This window comes from Lampris incognitus, chromosome 2, assembly GCF_029633865.1.
Source record: "Lampris incognitus isolate fLamInc1 chromosome 2, fLamInc1.hap2, whole genome shotgun sequence".
In the NCBI taxonomy this organism is placed as follows: domain Eukaryota; kingdom Metazoa; phylum Chordata; class Actinopteri; order Lampriformes; family Lampridae; genus Lampris; species Lampris incognitus.
Genome location: NC_079212.1, coordinates 98,142,347 through 98,168,410, shown reverse-complemented (window position 1 = coordinate 98,168,410; position 26,064 = coordinate 98,142,347). Strand labels below are relative to the sequence as shown.

The following is a 26,064-nucleotide window of genomic DNA, read 5'->3' as shown; positions in this document are numbered from 1 at the left end:
CTAAGCTGTCTAAGCTCAACGCTCTCCCCCCCCCCCCACTTAATTTATGATAGATTAAGATGCAGAAAGACAATTTTACTACAAAGGAATAACCACTGATCTTGTGGCATTGACTCGGGTTTATACTTACGTTGCACTGAAGTGGTCTATCTCAACCACTGACAGAGAAGTTAACCCACTAAGGCTACACCCATCAATCAGTTTGTGTTATATTATCTGGAGCTGAACATTTTTCTGTTCTTTATCTGTCACAAATCTGTCAGCCTAGTTTTAACAGAGACCGTGTTTCTTCAATTTCAATAACTCTCCAAAACTCATTTGCTTTTGTCTCTGGTCTACTTTTACAGTAGTGGTATGTTTTATGTGACCTACGTGAGCAACAGAGTCATACCGCTTCAATATATAAAACTTAACCTGACCAATACATCAGATTCTGGTTCAGATGTTTTATCTCTAAAACCACGGAGGCTGTTACTAAGAGGGCATTTTCTGACTGATTTACATCATCTGTATCTTAATCGCCAATGTTTCCCAACAGGTTTCTTCCAGACATCTAGGGCCACTTCAGGATGAGTACATTTGTTGAAAGGTGGCAAACGTATCGAGAGGCAGTAGTCAGCGCAAGGTATAAAATGGGTGATTTAAGTCTGTGGGCGTTCCTCCAACATTTCCAGGGTTGTGTTTGGCTCTTCCAAGTCAACACTTTGCAAGAAGCTTGCCTTTTCAGGACAGTGGCCTATTCCCGAAGGAACATGTATCCCATAATATCCGTGGCGTCGCGGGAACGCGCATACTTTCACTTTGTTTTGCAGTATGTGCATGCTCAATTCAGCACAGCGAATAATACGAAGTTTGATACAATCACCATCACTGTGATTTACATGACACCTTAATGGTTTTATTGCAATTTCGTGCAGAAGAATTAAATCATTATTTTTGCTTCACAACTTTTGTGGAATTTCACTGTGAAGACGCATACGAGCCACGCGCGTTTGTCCAGTTACAGTTGGCCTGCTAATGACAATCCATTCATCCAATCAACCAACCGTGTTGATGATGTGAAAACAGTGACGATAAACGAATGAAACACATTTGAAAAACTACACGTTGATATTTTTAATACCCTTACGTGAAACGGAAATGTAGCCGCATAACAACAAGCGTCCGAGGTGACTGCATGCGCGTACTCGCGACACCGCGGACATGATGGATGGGTACATGTTCTTTTGGGGGTGCGAAATTGCCCGACACAAGCCCAATAAGACGCGTTGCTCTCTCCCAGATAACGGGACTCCTCTCTACACACTACAAACTGCTCAGTAGTTTCCTATCGTCATGTCTCAGAGAACCGCTGAGGGCTTGACTCCTCTAAAGTCTCCGGAGCGGCGGAGGAGTTTCCGTCTGGAGCGACAGTAAAGGAGAAAAAAAGGGGGGGGGGCACCGTGTTTTATCGGTTCAGTTCTCCGTGGACGTTTGGTTATTCTACTTCTCTCGGACAGGATGGAGCAAACAGAGGTACGGAGAACGCCGTCTCTCTTCCATTTAGAACAAATGCACGGTTTCTGAATGTCAGCCGCATTAACAAAACCTCTATTTTTCTTCGGTCATTTGAACACTTTTGCGTCCACAAAACTGGATCGGAACCCATTTATCTAGATACGTGCTGGGTTTTTTTCTCGTCAAAAATGAAGAAACTATAAAAAGGTTTGTGTCTTTAACCCGGACCGAGGCAGCTGCACGCCAGCCGTGTCTGCCTCCTTATGGTCAGCCCGGTTGTCTCAACTCAAACAGTTGTTTTCCCAAACTGCCAACAAGTTTGACCACGCAGGCATAACGGTCCCGGTTCTAAGAGAATGCAAAAGCATTCACTGCACCCTCTGTTTAATATTTTGCACCCTCGGTTGGAATTTTAATAATAAATGTGTCGTCATTTAGAAGTAGTACAATCGTATTTGTTGAGGTTGTCTGTTCTGTTTTATGCCCAGTTATGCTCTTTTACGTCAATAGGTGGCAGTATTCCGTTGGGGAATACAGCGCCGTGATACCGCTGTGATTCCTCTGGGAAACGGAATGTGAGGGTACGGGTGCCGTTCTGACTCATAAAGCAAACTGTTGCTGAAAAGGGGCGACATGCTGTATTCTCTTACTACCGTTTACAGTTTTTCCCCCCAGCTGTATTCCCGTTTAATCTGTTCATCGGGGACCACGCTCGGGACCCATAACACCTACACACTATCTTTCATTGCTGTTGCCGGCCCGCACACTTGTGCAACCCCACTAATTTCAGAGTCATTTGGTTCTGGAGCCGGGCCTGAGGCACAAAACCGAATTTAGCTGACATGAATTTACTGCTAACATTTTCTATTTATGTATCTTCTTTCATCCCACTCTTATTACTGATATTTCCAGTTTGCCAGTATCTACTACTACTACTACTACTACTACTACTTTCGGCTGCACCCGTTAGGGGTCGCCACAGCGGATCATCCGTTTCAATTTCTTCCTGTCCTCTGCATCTTCCTCTGTCACACCAGCCACCTGCATGTCCTCCCTCACCACATCCATAAACCCCCTCTTTGGCCTTCCTCTTTCCCTCTTCCCTGGCAGCTCCATATTTAGGATCCTTCTCCCAATATGCCCAGCATCTCTCCTCTACACATGTCCAAGCCATCTCAATCTTGCTTTGTCTCCAAACCGTCCAATTTGAGTGGTCCCTCTGATATAATCGTTCCCAATCTTGTCCTTCTTTGTCACTCCCAATGAAAATCTTAGTATTGTAGCGAATTCGGGGGACAACGCAACCACAGGAACTGCCGCGGCCGGGAAGCGAACCCGTATCGCCCGCACCGCAGGAGACATCGCTAACCGCTCGACTAAAGGGTCAGACCCGCGAGCCAGCGGCCAGCGTGTCTTCTTATCCATGCACGTTACAGTATCTTCAACTCTGCCACCTCCAGCTCTGCCTCCTGTCTTTTCGTCAGTGCCACTGTCTCCAAACCAGTGGAGTTTGCCAGTATCTATCAATACTTAAAATGCAACACTACTCAGCTGACGTTTCTCGTGTATCATTGTAAACCTTCTACTGTTTTAGGCTTTTAAACAATTTTCCTTGATATTGTCATACCAGTGATACAGTTGCTTATTTGGAGGGAAGCCGTGAAGCAAAATTACGCTTCGACTCACCAGTACACACCACTATTATACTCAGAACAGTGCCGTGGGGAAATTATTTGAGGAAGCCAAGTGAGACAAGACCTAGAGGGGGGCTTCATTGACAGGAGTACGTCACCGCTTTAACAGCCAACGTAATGTAAACCGAAGAGCTATGGGCGAAATGTAGACAATACAACCAGTGGTTTACTGGCCATCGGACATACCGGGACAATCCTGGTGGGCCGTTGGACCGTTAAAAACTCCATGACAGGCCCTGTGTATGGCGTTTAACGTTAGCTTTAGCAAACTTCAGTAACATGAAGCCTGTGGCAAACTTTAGCAAGGCGATGTTAGCTTTTCTAACATCAAATATTTAGCTAGTTATAACCGTATTATAGTGCATACAGTACACAAAATCAGTACCTTCATTCAATATTTAAACGGGATCTCTGAAAGATGTTAACGTTAGTGTAAGACTTACCTGTTCCGACATGATAGCCCGATAAAATGGCTGTTTTCCCTCTTCTACTGTGATCAGATCAAACAGTCAATCAAAATTCATGTTATTGGACTAACCAATCAGGTTATTGGAATAACCCCGCCCCCAAAGTGTCAAAAACTCAACTTGTCGAATATTTAAACGAGAGTGCACTGATACTGTAACATACTCGTTTGCAAAGCCAAATTGATATGTGCATTACAGGACACCGTAGAGTTGGGTTACCGGAAGTCCCGCGAGAGTTGCGGGCGACAAGATGGATGAATAAAGTTCGCACAGTTAATAGAAAAGCCACTGTGATTATTTATCACTTTTATATATATATATGTTAACAGTGTGCCAGAAGGCATATACAACATGATGCCATAGTAGAGATTTATAATATACCCACCGACCGATAAAGAAATGGACACGTACGGCGTTCCAGCACCCAGGATGGCCTGGGAGTCACCGAATTTCCCCGAAGCATGGCGGCAATTCCAGCAGCATACAGAGCTGATCTTCACGGGCCTACTGCGTGAGAAACGCGAACAAGAGGGTAATGTCCATGTTTTGTAACATGTTTAGTAATGTTTCTGGTGTTGGTTTTGATGTTTATTCTGGTCACAAGGGGGCGCTCTAAATTAAGTGTTAAGCCCGGAAGTAGGGGAGTAAGAGACGTGTGTCAGTATGTCATGGCTGGCGGATACACCAGCAGATATACCGTTGTCGTTATACACGTGTCACTAAAGATTCTAAAACGCAGCTTCATGGTATTTGAGTTATTATTTAAACCTTTACAAAGAGAAATGCAGTTATCTTCTTTTGTGGCTCGGGGAAACGGGAAGAGATCTGTTCAACACCTGGACCCTTACAGAAGATGAAGCTAAGATGCTAAAGACATACTACCATACTTACACAGAATACCTCACTCCCAAGTCTAACCCGACATGTGCCAGATATAATTTCCATGAGAAAATGCAAGGAAACAGTGGGACATTTGAACACTTTGTAACCGAGCTAAAACGGTTATTTAAAGACTGTGGTTACCCAAACAGTGACGACATGGTCAGAGATCGCGTTGTGTTTGCCCCTAACTCCCCCCGTGTGTGTGAGAGGCTACTCAGCCATGGTGCATAAAGCTATAGACAGCCCGCTCACGAGTGAGCACAGACGCAGCTGAAAGAAATGGTCGGCAGCGAAGCCCACAGCAACCATGATACTGTGCATGCAGTAAACAAAAGACCAGAAACAAAATGGCAAGATAGCAGCAAAACCGTGAGAGCAAAGGAGTTTAATGCAGCAAACAAGGAATGCAACAGATGTGGAGGCTCACACAGCACAAAAGACGTCTGCCCAGCTAAGGGGAAACAATGCATAAAATGCAAAAAAGTAAATAATTTTGCAAAAGCCTGCAAAACAAAATTCCCAGCACAGACAAAATGTCACAAGAAAAATACACGCAATCAAGAGAGGATGATGCAGAAGAGCAGGAGGAACTACATTGACTGCCTTACAACTGAAAACACGGACAAAAGCAATGAACAGGCTTATGCAGAAATTAAAGTTGGCACATCAGATCAGGAAGTAAAATTCAAAATAGACACTGGAGCAAAAATCAATGCCCTCCCAGAAAACATTTTTGACACACTGTTCAATAACACTGCCATAAAACCAGCCACACAAGCTCACCGCTTATGGAGATGAAAGACTGAAGAGTGAGAGGCATCTGTCAGTTGAAATGTCAACACAAGGACAGAACAATGATGCTCGAGTTCTACATTGTCGACGCTAAAGCCCCGCCCATCTTAGGACCGAGAGCTTGTTTAGACATGAACTTGATCAAACTAGTACTGGCAGTGACTGAAGGAAACGTCACACCACCAGACAATGACTGACAGTCACCAGACAATGACCCACAGTCACAGAGCATACTAAAGGAGTATGCAGATGTTTTCCACGGCATAGGAGAGTTCCCAGGAGAGTGTAACCTCCGTGTTAACCCAGATGCAACACCTGCTGTATATCCACCATGCATGATCCCCATCGCACTATGGAGCCAGCTGAAGCAAGAGCTTGACAAAATGGAGGAAAACAACATTATCTGCAGGGTAATAGACTCCACAGAATGGGTAAACACTTTGATGGTTGTCAAAAAGCCCCAAACAGGCAAGCTAAGAGTATGTCTAGACCCCAGAGACCTCAACAAGGCAATCCAAAGACTACGCTACCCTCTACCCACATTAGAGGATGTCACCACAAAACTCGCCGGAGCCCAATATTTCAGCATTCTAGACGTTAGATCAGGTGACTGGGCCATAAAACTGAGCACCGAATCATCGCTACTGACAACATTCAACACAGCATTTGGCAGATACAGGTTTCTCAGGTTGCCCTTCGGGATTAGTTTAGCCCAAGACAAGTTCCAGAGACGCGTGGATGAGACATACAAAGGACTTGATGGCATAGCTTTCATAGTTGATGACATCCTGGTTTTTGGAAAAACCAGAAAACACGATGGCAACCTCAGAGCTATGGTCAAGTGCATGAGAGAGAGGGGGGTGAGGCTGAACCCTGACAAATGTCATATATGTGTGTTACAGAGGTCAACTATTTTGGACACAAGCTCTCACATGAAGGCATCAAACCATACCCACTAAAAGTGAAGGCAGTTCAAGATATGCAACCACCTCAGAGCAAGGCTGAACTGGAAATCATACTCAGGATGATCAACTATCTGGCCAAATTCACACCACGGCTCTCTGGGGTAAATGCACCACTGTGACAGCTGTTGAAACAAGACAGTGAGTTCACATGGGATGAAAATCATGACAGAGCATTCAAACAGATGAAAGAACTGATAACACATCACCCAGTGCTTGCATACTTTGGCCCACAGAAAATGCTGGGGCTCCAAGTAGATGCCTCAAAATGTGGCCTCAACGCTGTCATGCGCTTGGATGGCAAACTGATTGCTTATGCATCCAAGTCACTGAACAGCACAGAAGAAAATTACGCTCAAATAGAAAAAGCTGTATGCAGCACTCTTCGGCAGCAAGCGTTTCCTCGAGTACATGTACGGTCGGAGAGTGATTGTAGAATCTGACCACAAACCACTGGAAGCAATACTGAGGAAGCTGCTGGCAGCAGCACTACCACATTTACAAAGGATGATTTTACAACTGCAAAGGTATAACATCTACATTCTTCACTGCCCCGGAAAGGAAATACCGGGGGCCGACACACTGTCACGAAAGTCCATCAAACAACATGATGACAGCCTGGTGGAAGGAACACAGAGTGAAGTACAAGAGTGGAAGAAAGTGCACACAGGTGGACTATATCTTATGTAGAAGGTGCAATCTGAAAGGGATTGGAGACTGCAAGGTGGTGACGGGAGAACGTAGCTAGGCAGCATCAGATGGTGGTCTGTAGGATGACTTTGGAGACCAAGAAGAGGAAGCGAGTGAAGGCAGAGCCAAGGATCAAATGGTGGAAGTTGAGAAGGAAGACTGTTGTGTGGAGTTCAGGGAAGAGTTAAGACAGGCACTGGGTGGTAGTGAAGAGTTGCCGGACGGCTGGGCAAACACTGCAGAAATAGTGAGGGAGACAGCTAGGAAGGTACTTGGTGTGTCATCAGGACAGAGGAAGGAAGACCATGAGACTTGGTGGTGGAATGAGGAAGTACAGCAAAGTATATACACAGGAAGAGGTTGGCAAAGAAGAAATGGGATAGTTAGAGAGATGAAGAAAGTAGACAGGGGTACAAGGAGATGCAGCGTAAAGCAAAGAGAGAGGTGGCAAAGGCAAAGGAAAAGGCGTATGGTGAGTTGTATCAGACACTAAGGAAGGAGAAAAGGACTTGTACCGATTGGCTAAACAAAGGGACCGAGCTGGGAAGAATGTGCAGCAGGTTAGGGCGATCAAGGATAGAGATGGAATTGTGCTGACAAGCAAGGAGAGTGTGCTGAGAAGGTGGAAGGGGTACTTTGAGGGGCTGATGAATGAAGAAAATGAGAGAGAGAGAAGGTTGGATGATGTAGGGATAGTGAATCAGGAAGTTCAGTGGATTAACAGGGAGGAAGTGAGGGCAGCTATGTAGAGGATGAAGAGTCGAAAGGCAGTTGGTCCTGATGACATAACTATGGAGGCATGGAGATGTTTAGGAGAGATGGCAGTGGCGCTAACTAGATTGTTTAACACAATCTTGGAAAGTGTGAGGATGCCTGAGGAGTTGAGAAGAAGCATACTAGTACCGATTTTCAAGAACAAGGGTGATGTGCAGAACTGTAGCAACTACAGAGGTATAAAGTTGATCAGCCACAGCATGAAGATATGGGAAAGAGTAATAGACGCTAGGTTAAGAGGAGAGGTCACGATTAGTGAGCAGCGGTATGGTTTCATACTACAAAAGACCACCACAAATGTAATGTTTGCTTTCAGAATGTTGATTGGGAAGTTTAGAGAAGGCCAGAAGGAGTTACATTGTGTCTTTGTGGATTTAGAGAAAGCATATGGCAATGGTGAGGTGTGCGGTTGGAATGACAGATGGGTTCAAGGTGGAGGTGGGATTACATCAAGGATCGGCTCTGAGCCCTTTCTTGTTTGCAATGGTGATGGACAGGTTGACGGACGAGATCAGGCAGGAGTCTCCGTGGACTATGATGTTTGCGGATGACATTGTGATCTGTAGCGAGAGAAGGGTGCAAGTTGAGGAGAGCCTGGAGAGGTGGAGGTATGCACTGGAAAGAAAAGGAATGAAAGTCAGTAGGAGCTAAACGGAATACCTATGCGTGAATGAGAGGGAGGACAGTGGAATGGTGAGGATGCAAGGAGAAGAGGTGACGAAGGTGTATGTGTTTAAATACTTGGGGTCAACTGTCCAAAGTAACGGGGAGTGCAGAAGAGAGGTGAAGAAGAGAGTGCAGGCAGGGTGGAGTGGGTGGAGAAGAGTGTCAGGAGTGATTTGCGACATCAGCGTACCAGCAAGAGTTAAAGGGAAGGTTTACAAAATGGTAGTGAGACCAGCTATATTATATGGTTTGGAGACAGTGGCACTGACGAAAAGACAGGAGGCGGAGCTGGAGGTGGCAGAGTTGAAGATGCTAAGATTTTCATTGAGAGTGACGAAGAAGGACACGATTAGGAATGATTATATTAGAGAGACAGCTCAGGTTAGACAGTTTGGAGACAAAGCAAGAGAGGCAAGATTGAGATGTCTTGGACATGTGTGGAGGAGAGATGTTGGGTATATTGGGAGAGGGATGCTGAATATGGAGCTGCCAGGGAAGATGAAAAGACGAAGGCGAAAGAGGAGGTTTATGGATGTGGTGAGGGAGGACATGCAGGTAGCTGGTGTGACAGAGGAAGATGCAGAGGACAGGAAGAAATGGAAATGGATGATCCGCTGTGGCAACCCCTAACGGGAGCAGCCAAAAGTAGTAGTAGTAGTAGTAGTAGTAGTAGTAGTAGTAGTACTAGTACTAGTAGTAGTAGAGTGGAGTTACTGGAAGTCCTGCGAGAGTTGCGGATGAAAAGATGGATGAATAAAGCTCACACAGTTAATAGAAAAGCCAGTGTGATTATTTATAAAATATATGTTAACAGTGTGCCAGAAGGAATATACAACACATACATCAGTTGCGAGCATGTCCTACTAAATATTCCTCACAGGTCTTTGCGAGGCATAGCCCATGGCGGAAGTTGCTATGATTTCATTGATGTGAGGCCTGTCTAGTCACAGTTTGGCAGTGGCATGATGGTAGCCTCATTCTGATTGGTTAATCCTTTTAAAAAAAATTACGAAGGGAAGCCAATTCCAGCTTGGCCTCCTCGTGGATTTGGTGTGACTACATCTATAATAACAATAATAATAATAGCCTGGCGGCCTGTCCAGGGTGTCTCCCCGCCTGCTGCCCTATGACTGCTGGGATAGGCTCCAGCATCCCCACGACCCTGAGAGCAAGATAAGTGGTTTGGATAATGGATGGATGGATAATAATAATAAACTTAATTCATATTGCATCTTTCTAAACAACATTACAAGCTACTAACAGTAGGAGTGCAATACAGTGTTTCACCAAACACATTGACAGACTGTCAGCACGTGTTAACATTTAGAGTGACGCTGTTTCACTTGTAAAATACTCAGTGAGAAATGAGGAAGAAAGAGATAGGTGCAACAGCACAGAAGAATTACCGAAACTGCTAAAGTATTTTCATTAAATTGGCAAATACAATCGGGGGGGGGGGGGTTTGAGGAAGCCTGGGTTCCCTTGGCCTATGGGAGAAACACCACTGACTCAAACCAAAATTGAAGTACAAAAATTCCCGAACATTGCTTTAATCGTCATGCATTTTGTACCACCTCCTCTCACTGCAAAACAGTTTTACATGTAGAATTCCTTTTTTCCCCTGATTATCTCTTTAGAAGAGCTCCCCATACTTCAGCTTCTCTCAGCCAGTCTTTTTTTTTTTCTGGTACTCATGATGGCATCAGACACTCATTTACATTCAGCCAGTCAGATCAAATTATCAAATTATAAACCTCCGCCCACCTTTACTGCCAACTCTTGCATGTACTTGTCATTCAAGTTCAAGTTTAAGTTCAGCTTTATTGATATATGTAGAAGAAATGAAATTCTTGTGCTGTGGCTCTCTCTGCCTTAACACAAGAGACAAAAGGACAAAGGACACAAGCACAACCCCCCACCCTCCAAAAAAAACCCAAAACAGACTGTGTACATAGTGAATTCATACATTATATACACAATATTCAGCACACGATAACAACAATGTAAGGTGCATATGGATGCGCTGGCTTTCCAGCAACCTGACTGCCTGTGAAAAGAAACTATTACTGAGACGGGTGGTGTGTGATTGATGCTCTGGTAATGTTTTTTAGATGGAAGAAGCGAGAACAGAACATGAGCGGGGTGGCTGGTGTCCTTAATAATGTTTTGGGCTTTCCTTTTGCCGCAAGGGGTGTAAATATTATGAAGTTGTGGTAGTGCCATGCCAATGCTGCTGCCTTTACAGTCCTTTGAAGCAGTCTGCAGTCCTGAGCAGTCAGATTGCCAAACCACACAGTGATACAGCCTGTCAAGACACTCTCCATGGTACTGCCATAAAAATTCATAAGAGGAGAAGCCTTAGAAAATACAGTCTCTGCTGTGCCTTTCTGAGGATGCAATTGGTGTTGAGAGACCATGTGGGGGAGTTTGTGATGTGTAAACCGAGAAATCTAAAACTGTCCACAATTTCAACAGATGATCCATTGATAGAAATAGGAAAGTGGTTTCCTCTGACCTTTCTAAAGTCGACAATGATTTCTTTTGTCTTATTGACATTTAGAGAGAGGTTGTTATCATGGCACCATGTGGTTACATTTTCCACTTCCCTCCTATAGGCCCTCTCATCACTGTCGCTTAATAGTCCAATCAAAGGTCAGATCACGAATATTGATGAGAACTAGACCACTCCTGCACAGTTCGTAAGAAAACTGAGAGCAGTTGTGGATTAAGGCATAAATACACACAGCATTAGTCGGCTGTCATTGAGTGTTTTAAAGTGCCACATTCAAGATTTGTAGACATGCAAGTTTCTCTGACCAATTCTAGTCTCAGAGCCTAAGGCCTCTCCCAGCATAAAATATGTCATTCCGTGGTCTGCAAATGTTCATGTACTCCTTTTCTTGGCCCTGTAATATCACTGGATTTGTCCATTTTAATAGCATAGTTGCAAATAAGATTTTGTGTCTTAATTTTCTTCATGCCGGCCCCAGGAGGATCTTGACTTAATGGCCAACCGGCTCCGGAAGGAAGGACTTTCTCCTGATGCGTCTACACATGATCAGCTGTGTTTCCTTTGGCGTGCCCTCCAGCACAGGGAAAACCACCTGGACTCTGTGGTGCGTGATCTAGATGCCCAGGGTATACGACACAAGGAGGAGATGACTAAAGTGAGTTAGCATTGTACAGATCTGATCATGAGATGATGGCGTAGTTACACAGTAAGACGTGTCAGTCTGTCGGGGCTGGTTTGGATGTAAATCCACTGTGACTCTCAAAACAAAAGACTCTTCTCACAGGCTGTCAGTCAACGGAGGGAGACAGTGTGTGTGTATGTTGTTGTCTTTGCTCTCGAACATTTGTGTCGATGAGGGGTTTCATGGCAGGTCTAGTTTGACATTGAGCTCTCCGTCTCTTTAAGGTGCTCAAGTCCTTGAAGCAAATTCGTGACTTTACAGAGCAGAAAGAAGTTTTGGCCGAGGAGGTGCAAAAGGAGAATGAGCGGCTGCGAGAGCAAGTGCAGCAACTAATATCTCTGCAAGGTGGGCAAGGTTACAAGTCAGCCCACCCATAAACCATTACAACACATTTGCATCTAGGGGCCATACCTAGTTCTGCCAGTGAGGCTGAACATCGACAAATCATATTCACTTGCAGTTATTTTTGGACTTTCTAAGTGATATGCACAACTTTGTGAAGGCCCTTTGATTTTTTTTTTTCTTAATTGCTTATTGAAGCAAATCTATACCTTAACAGAGGAGAACAATGCTTCGGTTCAGGAGGTTCACAAGGTGAACGGCCACCTGAGGGAGCAGCTGAAGGAACTGATGTCCCTGCAAGGTAGAAAACCTACAACACTCGTCTACCTATAACTACTAAAATGTATTTGTATCTAAGAACCATTCAGGGACTAATAAGCCTAAAGCCTATCTACCAGAAGTTCAAACCTATTGTTTGAAGTCTCATGCATTTGATCTGAGCAAACAAGAATTTCACAAAAATGTACATATCTCTATTTTTACAGACGATGATGATGTTTTGGCTCATGAGGTGGAGATGCAAGAGGAAAATGACCTGCTCAGGAATCAACTGCACTGTCTATTGTCCATTCATGGTGAGGGAAATGTTTTTAAAGCAGTCTAACTGTAAATCATTCAAATATGTGTGCAAAACAGCATCATCCAGTCAGATCTATGAGCAGCTTATTCTTAAAGTTTGAATACCCCAATCAATTCAATAGTCCAAAATCAATTTAGATTTTTTCAAGCATATTACCCATTGTTTAAAAGCTTGACTTGTACTTGACTTTTAGCTTTCTTACTCTTCAAAATGTTACGTACAAGTCTATTTTGTATTTGCAAACATGATAAATATAAACCAGTAAAATGTGTGTTTGCCATCTCAACTGGCAGTTTATTCATCATTCAGCATCATGAAGCTGCTGATATCATTAAACCAGAATACGTATAAAGAAAGCTGTCATTTATCCTCATTAGACAACCTTGAGGTCACTTACCCACTGTTACTGTTACTTCCCCTCCTTCTCTTAATGTGATCAGATGCCCAGAAAAAAGAGATGTCTGAGTTGCTGAGGCAGCAGGGTCTGACTGAGGTGAGTGAAAGCAGCCCCAGTGAGCAGATGGCCTACGTGTTGGCAGAGAGGGCTGTCTTGATGGAGAAGAAGGACGGTCTTGAAGGTCCTGTGGGTGACGGACAGGCCCTGTCAGCCAGCCAGCTGGATGCAGAGACCCACAGTCTGAAGGACACTGTAGGCCAGGTAAGGCAATTTCCTGGGCTGAGCATCACACATTTCCACCACCAGCCTCCTCTTACGTGGCTAAAACACCGAGCACATGACTGCTGACAACCATCTGAATTATATGCTCTTTTACTAGAAGCTGAAATGAATTTAAAGCTGAAATGCTGTATTTTTCCCCTTTACTAGGTAGTTATTTTATCCATTTGGACCATGGAGTCAGGTTTCATAATACTATCTGTCATCTTTACCATGGCTGGAGACAATCTCCATATGCTGCTGTTGTAATTTTTGAGCGGGTAGGATGAACACTGGTGCAGCAGCAAACACACTCCTACTCAAACAAGAGAAAGGACTGAAATGGGATGATGTGGCGATGTTTCTGTTGGACAGCAGTCAATATAATTACAGCAAAACAGTATTCCCACATGGGTCGATGTAGTTTTTAATACACTAGACTGCCTGTGCTGGCTTTGGTCTGAGAATGCAAGATGCAAGTGTGGGAATGGTTTACTGCTGAGATGATGGCACATAGGCACATTGTAACTCTAGTTAATGGTCACAGCAATTTGCATATGAAACCAATCATTGTTTTCGGGCGTTATGTCACTGTATTGTTTATAAGGGTGGGGATACCTGCAGTCAGTTGAGACTGAAGAGGTGGAACGTACGATTTTAAGGAGATCAGGCAGGTAAGATGGGGCAAGCCCATTTAGGATTTTATAAGTCTGTAGAAACACCTTGAAGTCTGATCTAACATGGATAGGAAGCCAATGAAGGGAGGCAAGAATTGGTGTAATATGGTCAAATTTTCTAGTTTTGTTAGGATTCTAGCTGCAGCATTCTGAACCATCTGAAGACTTTTAGTACTAGCATGTGGCAGACCTGAAAACAGAACGTTACAGTAATCAAGTCTGGATGAAATAAATGCATGTAGTAGAGTCAGTGTGTCAGCCATGGGCAGGAAAGACCGAATGTTAGCTATGTTATGTAAGTGAAAAAAGGCAGTCTTGGTGAGTTCTTTAATTTGCTTATCAAAGGAAAGGCTGGGATCAAACGTAACGCTAGGATTTCCATTGGGAGGGAAGAAGGACAGGATTAGGAACGAGTATATTAGAGGGACAGCTCAGATTGGACGGTTTAGAGACAAAGCAAGAGAGGCAAGATTGAGATGGCTTGGACATGTGTGGAGGAGAGATGCTGGGTATACTGGGAGAAGGATGTTGAAGATGGAGATGCCAGGCAAGAGGAAAAGAGGAAGGCCAAAGAGGAGGTTTATGGATGTGGTGAGGGAGGACATGCAGGTGGGTGGCGTGACAGAGGAAGATGCAGAGGACAGGAAGAGATGGAAACGGATGGTCCGCTGTGTCGACCCCTAACAGGAACAGCTGAAAGTTGTATTAGTAGTGTATGATTATACCATGTATCACATCCATGTGGGTGGGTAAATTACACTATAAATTGTCATAATCATGACTCACTACTCTTGAGGAGAGCAAGACTTTTTAGATGCATACATTTTTTTATGGTCATGTTACCGTTTGTGATCAAATCTTATTCCACAGTCTCCCCACAGGGGGGCAACACGGCACGGCCAGAGTCCATGGAAGAGGCTGTTCGGACACCGAAAAGCAGCTCAGAGCAAACACACTTTTATACCTGTATGTTTTTTGTTTTTTTTTCTCGAGTGTAACTTCACTGGGTTTAAGAATATACTAACAAACTGCATAAAACACCATTCAAGGAAAAGTTGTCAAGGGAGGTCAGTGTGAAAGTCGGTATGAAAGTCAGAAAAACTAACAGCCACACGGACCACTACTCTCTTGACTTTTGTGTGCCAGGGTGCAGACATGAATGTGAGGAATTCTTTTCCTGCCCTCTGTTTAAGGTTTCTACTCAGCAGCATCCATGCTTGAAGGCACTCTCTTCTTTCTTCCACTTTTTTTAGCAGCTATGTCACCAGCAACAAACATATTGCATATGCAAATTGCGCGATCGAATGAATTCATTTCCTACAGCATCGCTTATGATTGTTATCAGACAGCACTTTGCATCTGTCTATGTGTTTATGATGTGCATGCTTCTATTGCTCTCCTAGCTCATTGTGGTCCAATGAAACTGTACATCATTTCCCAATTTCCCCTCTAGTACACAGGGTAACCTCAGAAATTACTTTCATTTTAAGTAGATTGGTGTGTCCTATTGTCCTCAGACAGAGACAAAACAGCTGTCTAGCCATCCAGCCAGCATGGAAAAGGAGTGTGCCCGTTTGGAGCGGGACCTAGAGGAGGCGTCCCACCGGCTCTCTATGGCCCACAATGAGATCCGTCATTTGACCGATGAAGTCGAGTCTGCCCGCCTGAGCCAGAGGGCCTATGGTGAGTTTTTCCCTTTCCCTGTATCCTTTAAACACTAGTAGACCACAAAGCAAAGAAAATCAGCACCCCAAATTTGAGGTAATGAAAACAATGAAAAACTACATGTTAATGTAACTTTGAGCTAGCACCCAAAAAAAAAAAAAAAAAACCACCACAACCCAACAAATAATAATTATATTGTAGTGAATGGGTGAGGCAGTCACTGTGACTTTTGGCAGTTCTGTGCTGGTCTCCAGCCCGGACCTGGCATCTGGGCTGGAAACCATGAGCTGGCGCATAAGTTCTGGCTTGCCAACATCCAACACCCGTGCATCATCGGCCTGGACCTGCTGACCCACTGGGAAGCCCGTGTTAATGTGTTGGAGGCAACCATCACCCTCAGCATGAAGACCGTGGCACTCCTGTCCGGCCAGGGGAGGAGCGGGCTCAGGGACCAGTGAGCCAGTTGCCAAGCATCCACCGCTCAGCAGAGCAGACACAGAGCCCCGGTGCAGCAATGAAGTGTCACTACTGCCAGCGGCAAGAGGAATGGGGCCAGATGACGCCGATGGTGGCGGCCGTCCAGACTGCCAGCAATGAGGAGAGGTGGTTTCCGTTGACCACACAGCAACTGAGGCAGCAGCAGGCAGCAGACATGACTCTGGCGCTGGTGAGGGGCTGGCTGGAGATGGGGCGATGCCCCAAGTGGACAGAGTTGTCAGCATTGGGGCTCGAGGTAAAGGCCTGCCACTCTCAATGGGACAACTTTGAGCTCCACGATGGGTTGGCGTACTGGAGGGGGCAAGTTCCTGGATGAGGGAATGATCTCCTTCAACTTTATGCCCCGTGTGCTCCATCCCCAGGTTCTCCAGATGGTCCATGCCTTGGTGGGGGTGGGACACTACAGGAATGTCAAGACCCTCCACCGACAAGACGTAGTGCTACACATGCACTGCTGTGACTCCTGCACCCGCCAGGTCCGGGCTGGCTCTGGAGTGTGTCAGAAGTGGGCCTATGAAACACAGTGCCTTGGGCAGGCCTTCACACAAAGGGACAAGGTATGGGTGTATTGTCCGGTTCGCAAGAAGGGAATTTCCCCCAAGCTTCACAGCCACTGGCAGGGGCCTGGCGATGTCATGGGCCGGCTGTCTGAGGTGGTGTACTGGGTACACATGCCCGGCCAGGGGCGCATGGTGGGGCTGCACCAGGACAGGCTCTCCCCATACCGCCCCCTTGCTCCGCCTGTTGTTGGGACTGGGGGTGACAGTAACACCCCATGTGCTGATCAGTGTGCCTCTCCCCCACTTGTGCCTCCTGAGCCCCAGGTGGCCTGTTCCCAAGTGACAGCACCCTGGACATTTGAGGGACTATGTATTGGGTGATGGGGTCGTCGAGGACGACTGGGCCCTCAGGTGAGGATTATGTAGCGACCGGGGGAGGCAGTTGCTGTGACCTTCAGTGGTTCTGCACTGGGAGAGCACAAAGGCTGATGGGACTGTTAATGTTCATATTAAAATTGTGTTTTCGTGGGGCATCCGGGTAGCATAGCAGTCTATTCTGTTGCTTACCAATATGGGGATCGCTGGTTCGAATCCCCGTGTTACCTTCAGCTTGGTCAGGCTTCCCTACAGACACAATTGGTCGTGTCTGCAGGTGGGAAGCCGGATGTGGGTATGTGTCCTGGTCACGGCACTAGCACCTCCTCTGGTAGGTCGAGATGCCTGTTCAGGGGGGAGGGGGAACTGGGGGGAATAGCGTGATCCTCCCACGTGCTACGTCCCCCTGGTGAAACTCCTCACTGTCAGGTGAAAAGAAATGGTTGGCAACTCCACATGTATCAGAGGAGGTAGTGTGTTAGTCTGCAGCCCTCCCCGGATCGGCAGAGGGGGTAGAGCAGCGACCGGGACAGCTCGGAAGAGTGGGGTAATTGGCCAGATACAACTGGGGAGAAAAAGGGGGAAAAAAATCCCCAACCAAAAAAAATGTTTTTAATTGTGTTTTAGTGATGTTGTGTTCATGTTGTGGTTATTGTTGTGTTGTTTGTTTGTGGGTTTGACTCGGACTAAGTAGAAGACCGTTTACTGTGACTCAGACTAATGTCGCCGATTGTGACCTCGGGGGGGGGGGGATCATTGTGTTGTTAGTTCTGTTCAGTGTGCAAATAAAAGAGCACTTCCCCAGGGATATGGGAGCTGCCATTAAAATGAGGTCTCTGCCTCTTGCCTCTTTCTTTCACACCAACTCGCCACAATATATAATCCTGATGTTGAAATTTGATGTTTTATCCTCATACATTATCCAGTGTGAAAACTGTGTTAGTGCTGCATTAGAACCATAATTTAAACAGACACGGGAGTAAAATAACTGAACTCCCAGCTTTCAATGCTGTAAACAGGTATCAAATGTGTAGGGATCTCTATTACCCCTGATTGCAGGATGTGTGTGTGTGTGTCTGTGTGTGTGTATGTGTGCGTGTGTGTGCGCGCGCACGCGATTTTTCAGAGCCTGAGCTACAAGAAGCTCAGCAGGAAGTAGAGCAGCTCAGACAGGAAGTAGAAAACCTCAAAAAACGTGGTAAGAAGGTTTCTCTGGTTGGTTTTCTTTAGTCGATCAATATGATATAATCACTGTTTAAACCAAAGGAGCCTTAAAAGACAAATGACTGGTGAAAATATGAATCACATAATATGAATGTTTACAACATAACCTCACGGGCACATATGGCTCTATTTCAAAAGAAATGGTGGAACTACGGAGGGCCAAAGAGCAGAACGATCGACTGGATGAGGAGATCAGAGCCATAAGGAACAGGGTGCGCTCCCTTGACGCGGAGAGAAGCTCTCTCAAAGAAACGGTGTGATGCCTACATCTGAAACTAATTTTCTTTTCAATTAGTATCCATTACAGCCATCTCAGTGTACTACCTTATTTTAACATTTGAATACGAGAGCCGAATTATTCTGCTCGCAAAAACGATCAAAAGCAAGGAAACTACATTGGCATGGACTACCATTATGGATCACTGTGTGTGTGTGTGTGTGTGTGTGTGTGTGTGTGTGTGTGTGTGTGTGTGTGTATGTTGATAGGTTTTCTACATTTTTCCCAGGTTGTATCACTGCAAAAAGAGAAGGTCTGGCTGGAATCTGTCCTCCAGGAGCAACAGGAGCAGGTTAAGAAGAAACTCCTAACTTTGCAGGCCCAGGCTGAGGAGGACAAAAAGCTGGCTCAAGTAGGTCTCACTGAACCAGCACCACTTGAAAATCCTGATAGCTGCCATCATCTTACCAACATTAGTAGAGTGACCTTTTATCCAATATCAAAAGCTTATCATATGTGTGCAGTACTCTATGTTGGAGCAAAGTAGTGATTCACTATGTATGGACAGTATTGCTAAAATTGTCCCTTTCCACATAATGACAGCTTTGGGTAAATATTTTCCTTAATCATAACTGATATAATACCAAACACAGTGGTATGAACAAATAAAGCATGAGATAAATTTGACCAAAAAGGTGTGCGACTGTATGTTTCCAGGCTCAGGCTGCTGAGTTGGCTCAGAATAACCAGACCTGCAGATCTCTAAATGAGAAGTTCGTTGTTCAGACTGAATGTCTTGAAGAGATGGAGACAGCAGTGAGTAAATACACAGATGAGTAACTGAGCAAGTCATTGTCATTTCTATCGTGTTTTTGTTTTTATTTTATTTTTTTAATCCATGGGTTAGAATGCGGTGGTCGAGGAGTTTGTGTGGCTTACTGAACCAGATAGGGCTGTAAGAAAATATCGATACACTCGAGTATCGTGATAGTATCTTTTATGATACTGTATCGATTCTCAAAACCACTATATCGATTTTCAGTTGTTTACATGTAAAGGTTCGTGACAAACATTTTGTGTTGTGTGTAACCCCACGACTGCTAGATAACAGTGTTGTAATCTATCTTTAGCCATTTGGCTGTTCCACTCCAACGCAACAACGTAAACTGAGACAGGAAGTAGCATGAGCACAAAGAATACAGGCCTATGAAATCGCAGTTGCCTTTCTTACAATATCGCAATATATCGCAATATATTGAATCGTAACCCCTGTATCGTGATGTGTATCGTATCGCCAGATTCTCGCCAACACACAGCCCTAGTTGTTGAGATCAAGGCAGGGTCTACTAAGAGCAACTGGCCTCAGGTGAGGTGTGTGGAAGAAAACTTTGTCTGCAGTCAGCTTCAGCAGGGGTCATTGTGAAGGATGATGTTCATTTGTCCAGCACTGTTGAGCTATTTGTGGAGTTGGAGATTTTCATTATCTCATCTCATCTTCAGCCGCTTTTCCGGGGTCAGGTCGCGGTGGCAGCAAGCTAAGTAGGGCACTCCAGACGTCCCTGTCCCTCCCCAGCAACGCCCTCCAGCTCCTCCTGGGGGATCCCCAAGGCGTTCCCAGGCCAGATTGGACATGTAGTCCCTCCAGCGAGTTCTGGGTCTACCCCAGGGTCTCCTTCCAGTTGGCCGTGCCCAGTAAACCTCCAAAGGAAGGCACCCAGGAGGCATCCTAATCAGATGCCCAAACCATCTCAACTGGCTCCTTTCGATGCGAAGGAGCAGTGAAATAAAAAATCGAAATGATTTTTTTTCATGTTTATCCAGGTTATGTCACTGCAAAAGGAGAAGGTCTGGTTGGAATCTCTCCTCCAGGAGCAGGCAAAGCAGCAGCTCCTCACTGTGCAGGCCCAAGCTGACCAGGACAAGGCACTGGATGAGGTATAGGCCCCACTACACTTAGAGTAGCTTTACAACAACAAAAATTAATCCTACTTTTCTGTCTAAACTGCTATTCCCAGATCACCGAAAACAAGTGAAAATAAGTAAAACATGAACCCAGTATCCAACAGTCGCAATTTGTTAGCCAGACTTACTATTTGCATTTATGTCTCAAAATGTAAGGTCAGGTACTGCTTTAGTTTAAGGTTGCAATGTACATGTCTAGTTATTCACAACTTTTGGAGATTTTGTTATTTTGGACCGATCAAATTACCACACTATACGGTAGGGTAGCTCATAGCTCAAGTAGAGAAAGTTTTAATTGACCACATCAGCAATTTAATAAATTTTCATATGACATTTCTATATTCCAGATAAAGAGCCTTAAACAGCAGCTGGAAAAATCACAAAAGGACCTGGATAACCTGTTAGCCACCATCGCTGTCCAGGATCAAAAGTAGGATATTATACCTGCACACTACCTTATGTCACATGTCCAAGACCACAACCTGTTCAAGTCCTCTGCTCTGTTAATTGTTGTTCTACGCCAAAGTGAATCATTGACAATCCTGTGTACAGTTGTGGCTAATTGTGTGTGTGTGTGTGTGTGTGTGTGTGTGTTTATGTGTGTTTGTTTGCAAACATGATAAAAGGGTAAAGAAGGAAAGAGAAGCAGGGTTTCATCTGGAGGAGAACAGTCTGGAGGAGCTGCAGGCCTCCAACATGACACAAACCAAAGTCTTGCAGACAGCTCCAGTAACCCAACAACTCAAAGTGAGCACACACCACACAGTGACGGTGTACCACGTTACATGGTGCCTTTGCATTAAGGCTTCCACCCTGCTATTTTAAGTACACACACATACAGCCATATATCACATCTTAGAGCTTACCCTAATATTATGAATGATGTTTGTATTGTTGACCTCTGAATAAAAGGAAGTTGAGGACCAGCAGATAGTGGAGGCTGAAGATACAGGTGGACATGCCAAACTGAAATCCCAAAACGTGCTCTACATATTTGCTGAAACAATAATTTATCTATATGGATGATGTCTGTATTTCTTTGCCACAGGGGGACTCTGATGATCAAGACATGGCAAAGCGCCTGCTGGCCAGTCAAGATGAGTGTGAGAAACTAAAAGAGGAGATCTGTGATGCCTTAAAATGCTTAGACCAACAGAGGAGGTATATTATATTATATTATATTACATTATACCATTTCATTATTTGAACCACTTACCCTGCTCTCAGGGTCGCGGAGATGCTGGAGCCTATCCCAGCAGTCATTGAGCGGCAGGCAGGGAGACACCCTGGACAGGCCGCCTGGCCATCACACAGGACCGACATACACGCACACACGCACATATTCATACCTAGGGGCAATTTAGCATGGCCGATTCACCTGACCTTCATGTCTTTGGACTGTGGGAGGAAGCCAGAGCTCCCAGAGAAAACCCACGCAGACACGGGGAGAACATGCAAACTCCTCACAGTGGACGACCCGGGATGACCCCCAAGGTTGGACTACCCCGGGGCTCGAACCCAGAACCTTCTTGCTGTGAGGCGACCACGCTAACCACTGCACCATCGTGCCGCCCTATATTATATTATATTATATTATATTATATTATATTATATTATATTATATTATATTATATTATATTATATTTTCGGTTAGACCCTTTAGTCGACTGGTTAATGTAGTCACCCGTAGTGCAGGAGACACAGGTTCGCGTCCCAGCTGTGCCGGTTCCCGGGCTGCCCCCCGAATTCGCTATATTGGTGTCAGAAGTGGGATAGGCAGCACAGTGGCACAGTGGTTAGCATGGTTGCCTAGCAGCAAGAAGGTTCTGGGTTCAAGCCCAGGGGTAGTCCAACCTTGAGGGGGGAGGTTGTCCTCTGTGTGGAGTTTGCTTGTTCTCTCCATGTCTGTGTGGGTTTCCTCCGGGTGCTCCGGTTTCCTCCCACAGTCCAAAGACATGTAGGTCAGGTGAATTTAGCCCTAGGTATGAATATGTGTGTGTGTGTGTGTGTGTGTGTGTGTGTGTGTGTGTGTGTGTGTGTGTGTGTGTGTGTGTGTGTGTGTGTGTGTGTGTGTGTGTGTGAGTGTGTGTGTGTGTGGGGGGGGCCTGTGTGATGGCCTGATGGCCTGTCCAGGGTGTCTCCCCGCCTGCCGCCCAATGACTGCTGGGATAGGCTCCAGCATCCCCGCAACCCTGAGAGCAGGATAAGCGGTTCGGATAATGGATGGATGGATATTATATTATATTATATATTCATAAACAATATTTTATTGGGGTTTTTCAATTATAACAAAAATTACATATAATAAAATGGTCTGTGGATGTACAGATGTTACAGATCACATGGGCTACTACATGTTATAGCATTCCAGTAACCCCGCCCCCAGCCCAGTCTTTGGCTTTATTGATCTCCATGAAGCTCCCCCAGATATTTTCCAAAACTCCCAGCTTTCCTTTAGTAACATTGTTAGATTTCCTTAGCAACACATGATAGATATTTTATTCATAATTGGTTTGTTCACATTTTTCCATCCTATCATATTCCATCATATCATATTAATTCAGTTCTTTGCTTTATTGTCAATGACAGAAAGTATCTTAAGTTGAATGAGAAATACAAGGCCAGGCTACATCGGGCCAAACAGAAGTTTGATGATGAGATCAAGTGGCGTGACGAGAAGATTGATCTCCTGGCCAGAGAGTGGTCTTTGAGCACCCATTCATCAGAACAGGTAAATCTGTGTCCATGTTTCATATCCAGACAGCAGGGAGCCAAGGGAACTCTGAAGCATTTCATCTGATGTAAAAAAAACACTGCCAAGGAAAGGTGAACTTCTAATTGCCCTTTTCTTTCCCAGATGAAAGATCAAGTCACAAATATGGCTGCTGCAAATGACAGTTTGCTGTGTGAGAAGAGGGAGTTATTAGAACAGCTCAGTAAGGACGAGCAGCAAAAGAAAGACAGCATTTCAGCAGCTTGTTTGTCCAAACACAGGTATTGCATTGTACTATGACCGGTTTTCCCCTACTGAACCCTTAAATATTAGACCAAGCATCCACAATTATACAAGACGCAATAACTGACATGTTATAAACTGTGGTGTTGAAGTGATCCCTTTAGACTTATTAAGGTGTTTCGTGATTTCATCTTAAGAGTGGATTACCTGGAGACGGAGAACAACGCACTGATGGACAAAACACTCCAGCTGACCAATCAGCTGGCTGCACTGGAGCGCCGTCTGCAAAAGACCCAGCAACTTTTCTCTGCTGAGGTACAGGAACCAGCGAATGTGGTTTGGGGTTCTCCTTTTCGTTCAGTCCTTTTTGTCAGGTCAATCGCTTGGTTTGCACAATTGCTTGATGTGCTATTTGCTGTAGTTTACATCTCTCTTGCAGCCTCCTTCACACTATGCTGTAGCTAACGCATCTATCATCATTGTGGAAACAAAGTCAAACATGTATGCACGTAGCATTTTTTGTCAGTAAGTGCAAACTTAATGACAAACTATCCATGCATGAAAAGGGTGTTTAAGTGTTTTGCAGCCGCTGCAGTGTTCTGCAGTATTGTTTAAACCTCTACATGCTCACAGCCATGGTTGAGTCAGACAAAGGATCAGCCGCCTTCCTATCTGTAACGGACCGAATGACACTTGCACACAGGTACACAAGATTTTTTTATAGTCCATTAACCTACCATGTCTCCGTCTGTTCTTATCAGGACGTGAAGAAAATGGTGTTTCCTCAAAATGACTTCCTCACGTCCAACCCTGTGCGAACTTTAGTGTAGGTTTTAATCCCCATTCGGAACTTGAGTCACACCCATTCGTATCAGTAAACCACTGATAAGAACACCATTAAATGATTGTGAATGATGTTTTTGTCCACAGTGAGATGACTCCTTGGTCCTCAAACAAGAGGGCCTTATTGGAAAACCTTGACAGCAGCCATAGCAACCAATCAGAGGCCTCTCCCTCCATTGTCTGTGCTCTGAGCATTGCCTGCTCTGGACCTGCAGAGGTGGGCTACCTCAACCTGACCTCCACACAGAGCTGCTCAGACAGCTAGGCTTCCTCAGCTTCTTTCAGCTACAGAGACAGTACAAAAGTGTTAAATAGGCGTATTTAAATTGCATATTTATTCATTAATAAAAGTGTTAGCAAGAATATTTTCACTCTTTCTGAACTCTTATTTCATTTGGATGGACAAGTTGATGTTACTAAAGATGGCCAGCGTTGCTGGTCATCAGGTTGTTGAGGATTAATCCATATTCTTCTGTCTCCTAAACTCATTAGCTTTTTTTTAATTACTGTGCTTACATTGCTATCCCATGGTCACATGAATATTAAAACGTTATTAGCTAAATGCATGTGAATGTAGAAGTAGCCTTTGAGACTCTTGATAAAGCAGGAAATGACATGGGGGCGCAGTGGTTAGTGCTGTCGCCTCACAGCAAGAGGGTCCTGGGTTTGAACCCTGGGGCCGTCCAACCTTGGGGGTCATCCTAGGTCGTCCTCTGTGTGGAGTTCAAGGGTTCTTCAAGTGTCTGCGGTGGGTTTTCTCCAGGTGCTCCTGTTTCCCCCACCATCAAAAGAAACATGCATGTTAGGGTTTATACCCCTGTCTGTGCCGCTGAGCAAGGCAATGGGAAAAGAAGTGGAGCTGGTCCCCGGGCGCAGCATGAAGGCGGCAGCCCACTGCTCCTAGCTACACAGATCACAGCTAGGATGGGTTAATTTGCACTAACAGAATTTCCCCAAGGGGATTAATAAAGGAAACTTAAAAAAAAAAACTTAAAATTACAATAACACTTCTAATCTGGTTTTCTCCTCATAAAATGACTTCTTGAAAAAATTCTGAAAGAGGAAGAGAGGAGCTAGAGTCGACATCGTTATATTTGATTCATTTGGAGAGCCAGACTTGTAAAATACGTTCACACACGGTGCATATTCTGAACTCTTGAGTACATATCCAGTGTATATCCCTTCTATTCACTGAACGTCATGTTAAGATAGTCTGTACAGAAACAAACCCGCCCAACGCAGAAATGTCTGGTGTCTCTTGTGGTTTTGGTCATAGAGATGTGGGTCAAACATCTCATCCCGGATGACTGCAGCGCCCCAGGACGTGCATGTTGGCACAGCACCCTGAGACCTGATTGAGGAGCAAAACACTGAAAGGCTAAAAATAAACTCGTATGTTATAAACAACCCGTACTGTAGACAAGGAAAGACACTGGCTCATGAACTAAAAGTCAAGATAGATGTTCAGTGACCTGTGAATGATACCTGAAGCAAACTATCAGCTTACTATGGCACCATGAAAGTAATTATTCTGTTGCAACGTGAGAACGGGCAATACATTTAAAGATGAGAGATCAATCTGCACGCAGTTTTTTTAACATAAAAATAGATGGGTAATAATCTTTTTCTTTTTTTGGGGGGGGGGGCAACACTTCATTTTTTTCTGTTGTGTCATGTTCAAACCATACAAACATCTTCAGCCGAAACATAGGCATACAAATCAACAAAAGAAAAAACATTGACACAACTATATATATATATATATATATATATATATATATATATATATATAAAACATCCATCCATTATCCAAGCCACTTAGCCCAATCGGGATCACAGGATGCTGGAGCCTATACCAGAAGTCATTTGGCAGCAGGCGGGGAGACACCCTGGACAGGCTGCCATATACACTCACTGGCCACTTTATTAGGTACACCTTGCTAGTACCGGGT

At 44.8% G+C, this 26,064-nt stretch overlaps 1 protein-coding gene across 1 annotated transcript; it reads left to right on the top strand.

Moving 5' to 3' along the window:
- The first annotated feature begins 1,434 nt into the window (after positions 1-1,434).
- si:dkey-264d12.5 (coiled-coil domain-containing protein 30) lies at positions 1,435-24,468 on the top strand. Its single transcript, XM_056274989.1, has 21 exons — positions 1,435-1,515; positions 11,415-11,591; positions 11,843-11,963; positions 12,178-12,261; positions 12,446-12,535; positions 12,981-13,198; positions 14,743-14,838; positions 15,390-15,555; positions 18,037-18,108; positions 18,273-18,388; positions 18,641-18,763; positions 19,069-19,167; positions 20,173-20,286; positions 20,661-20,743; positions 20,940-21,060; positions 21,362-21,474; positions 22,903-23,044; positions 23,171-23,307; positions 23,467-23,584; positions 24,031-24,095; positions 24,200-24,468. Exons 1-21 carry the CDS (start codon positions 1,501-1,503, stop codon positions 24,375-24,377), a joined length of 2,448 nt encoding a protein of 815 aa, XP_056130964.1. The 5' UTR covers positions 1,435-1,500; the 3' UTR covers positions 24,378-24,468.
- Positions 24,469-26,064: the final 1,596 nt, after the last annotated feature.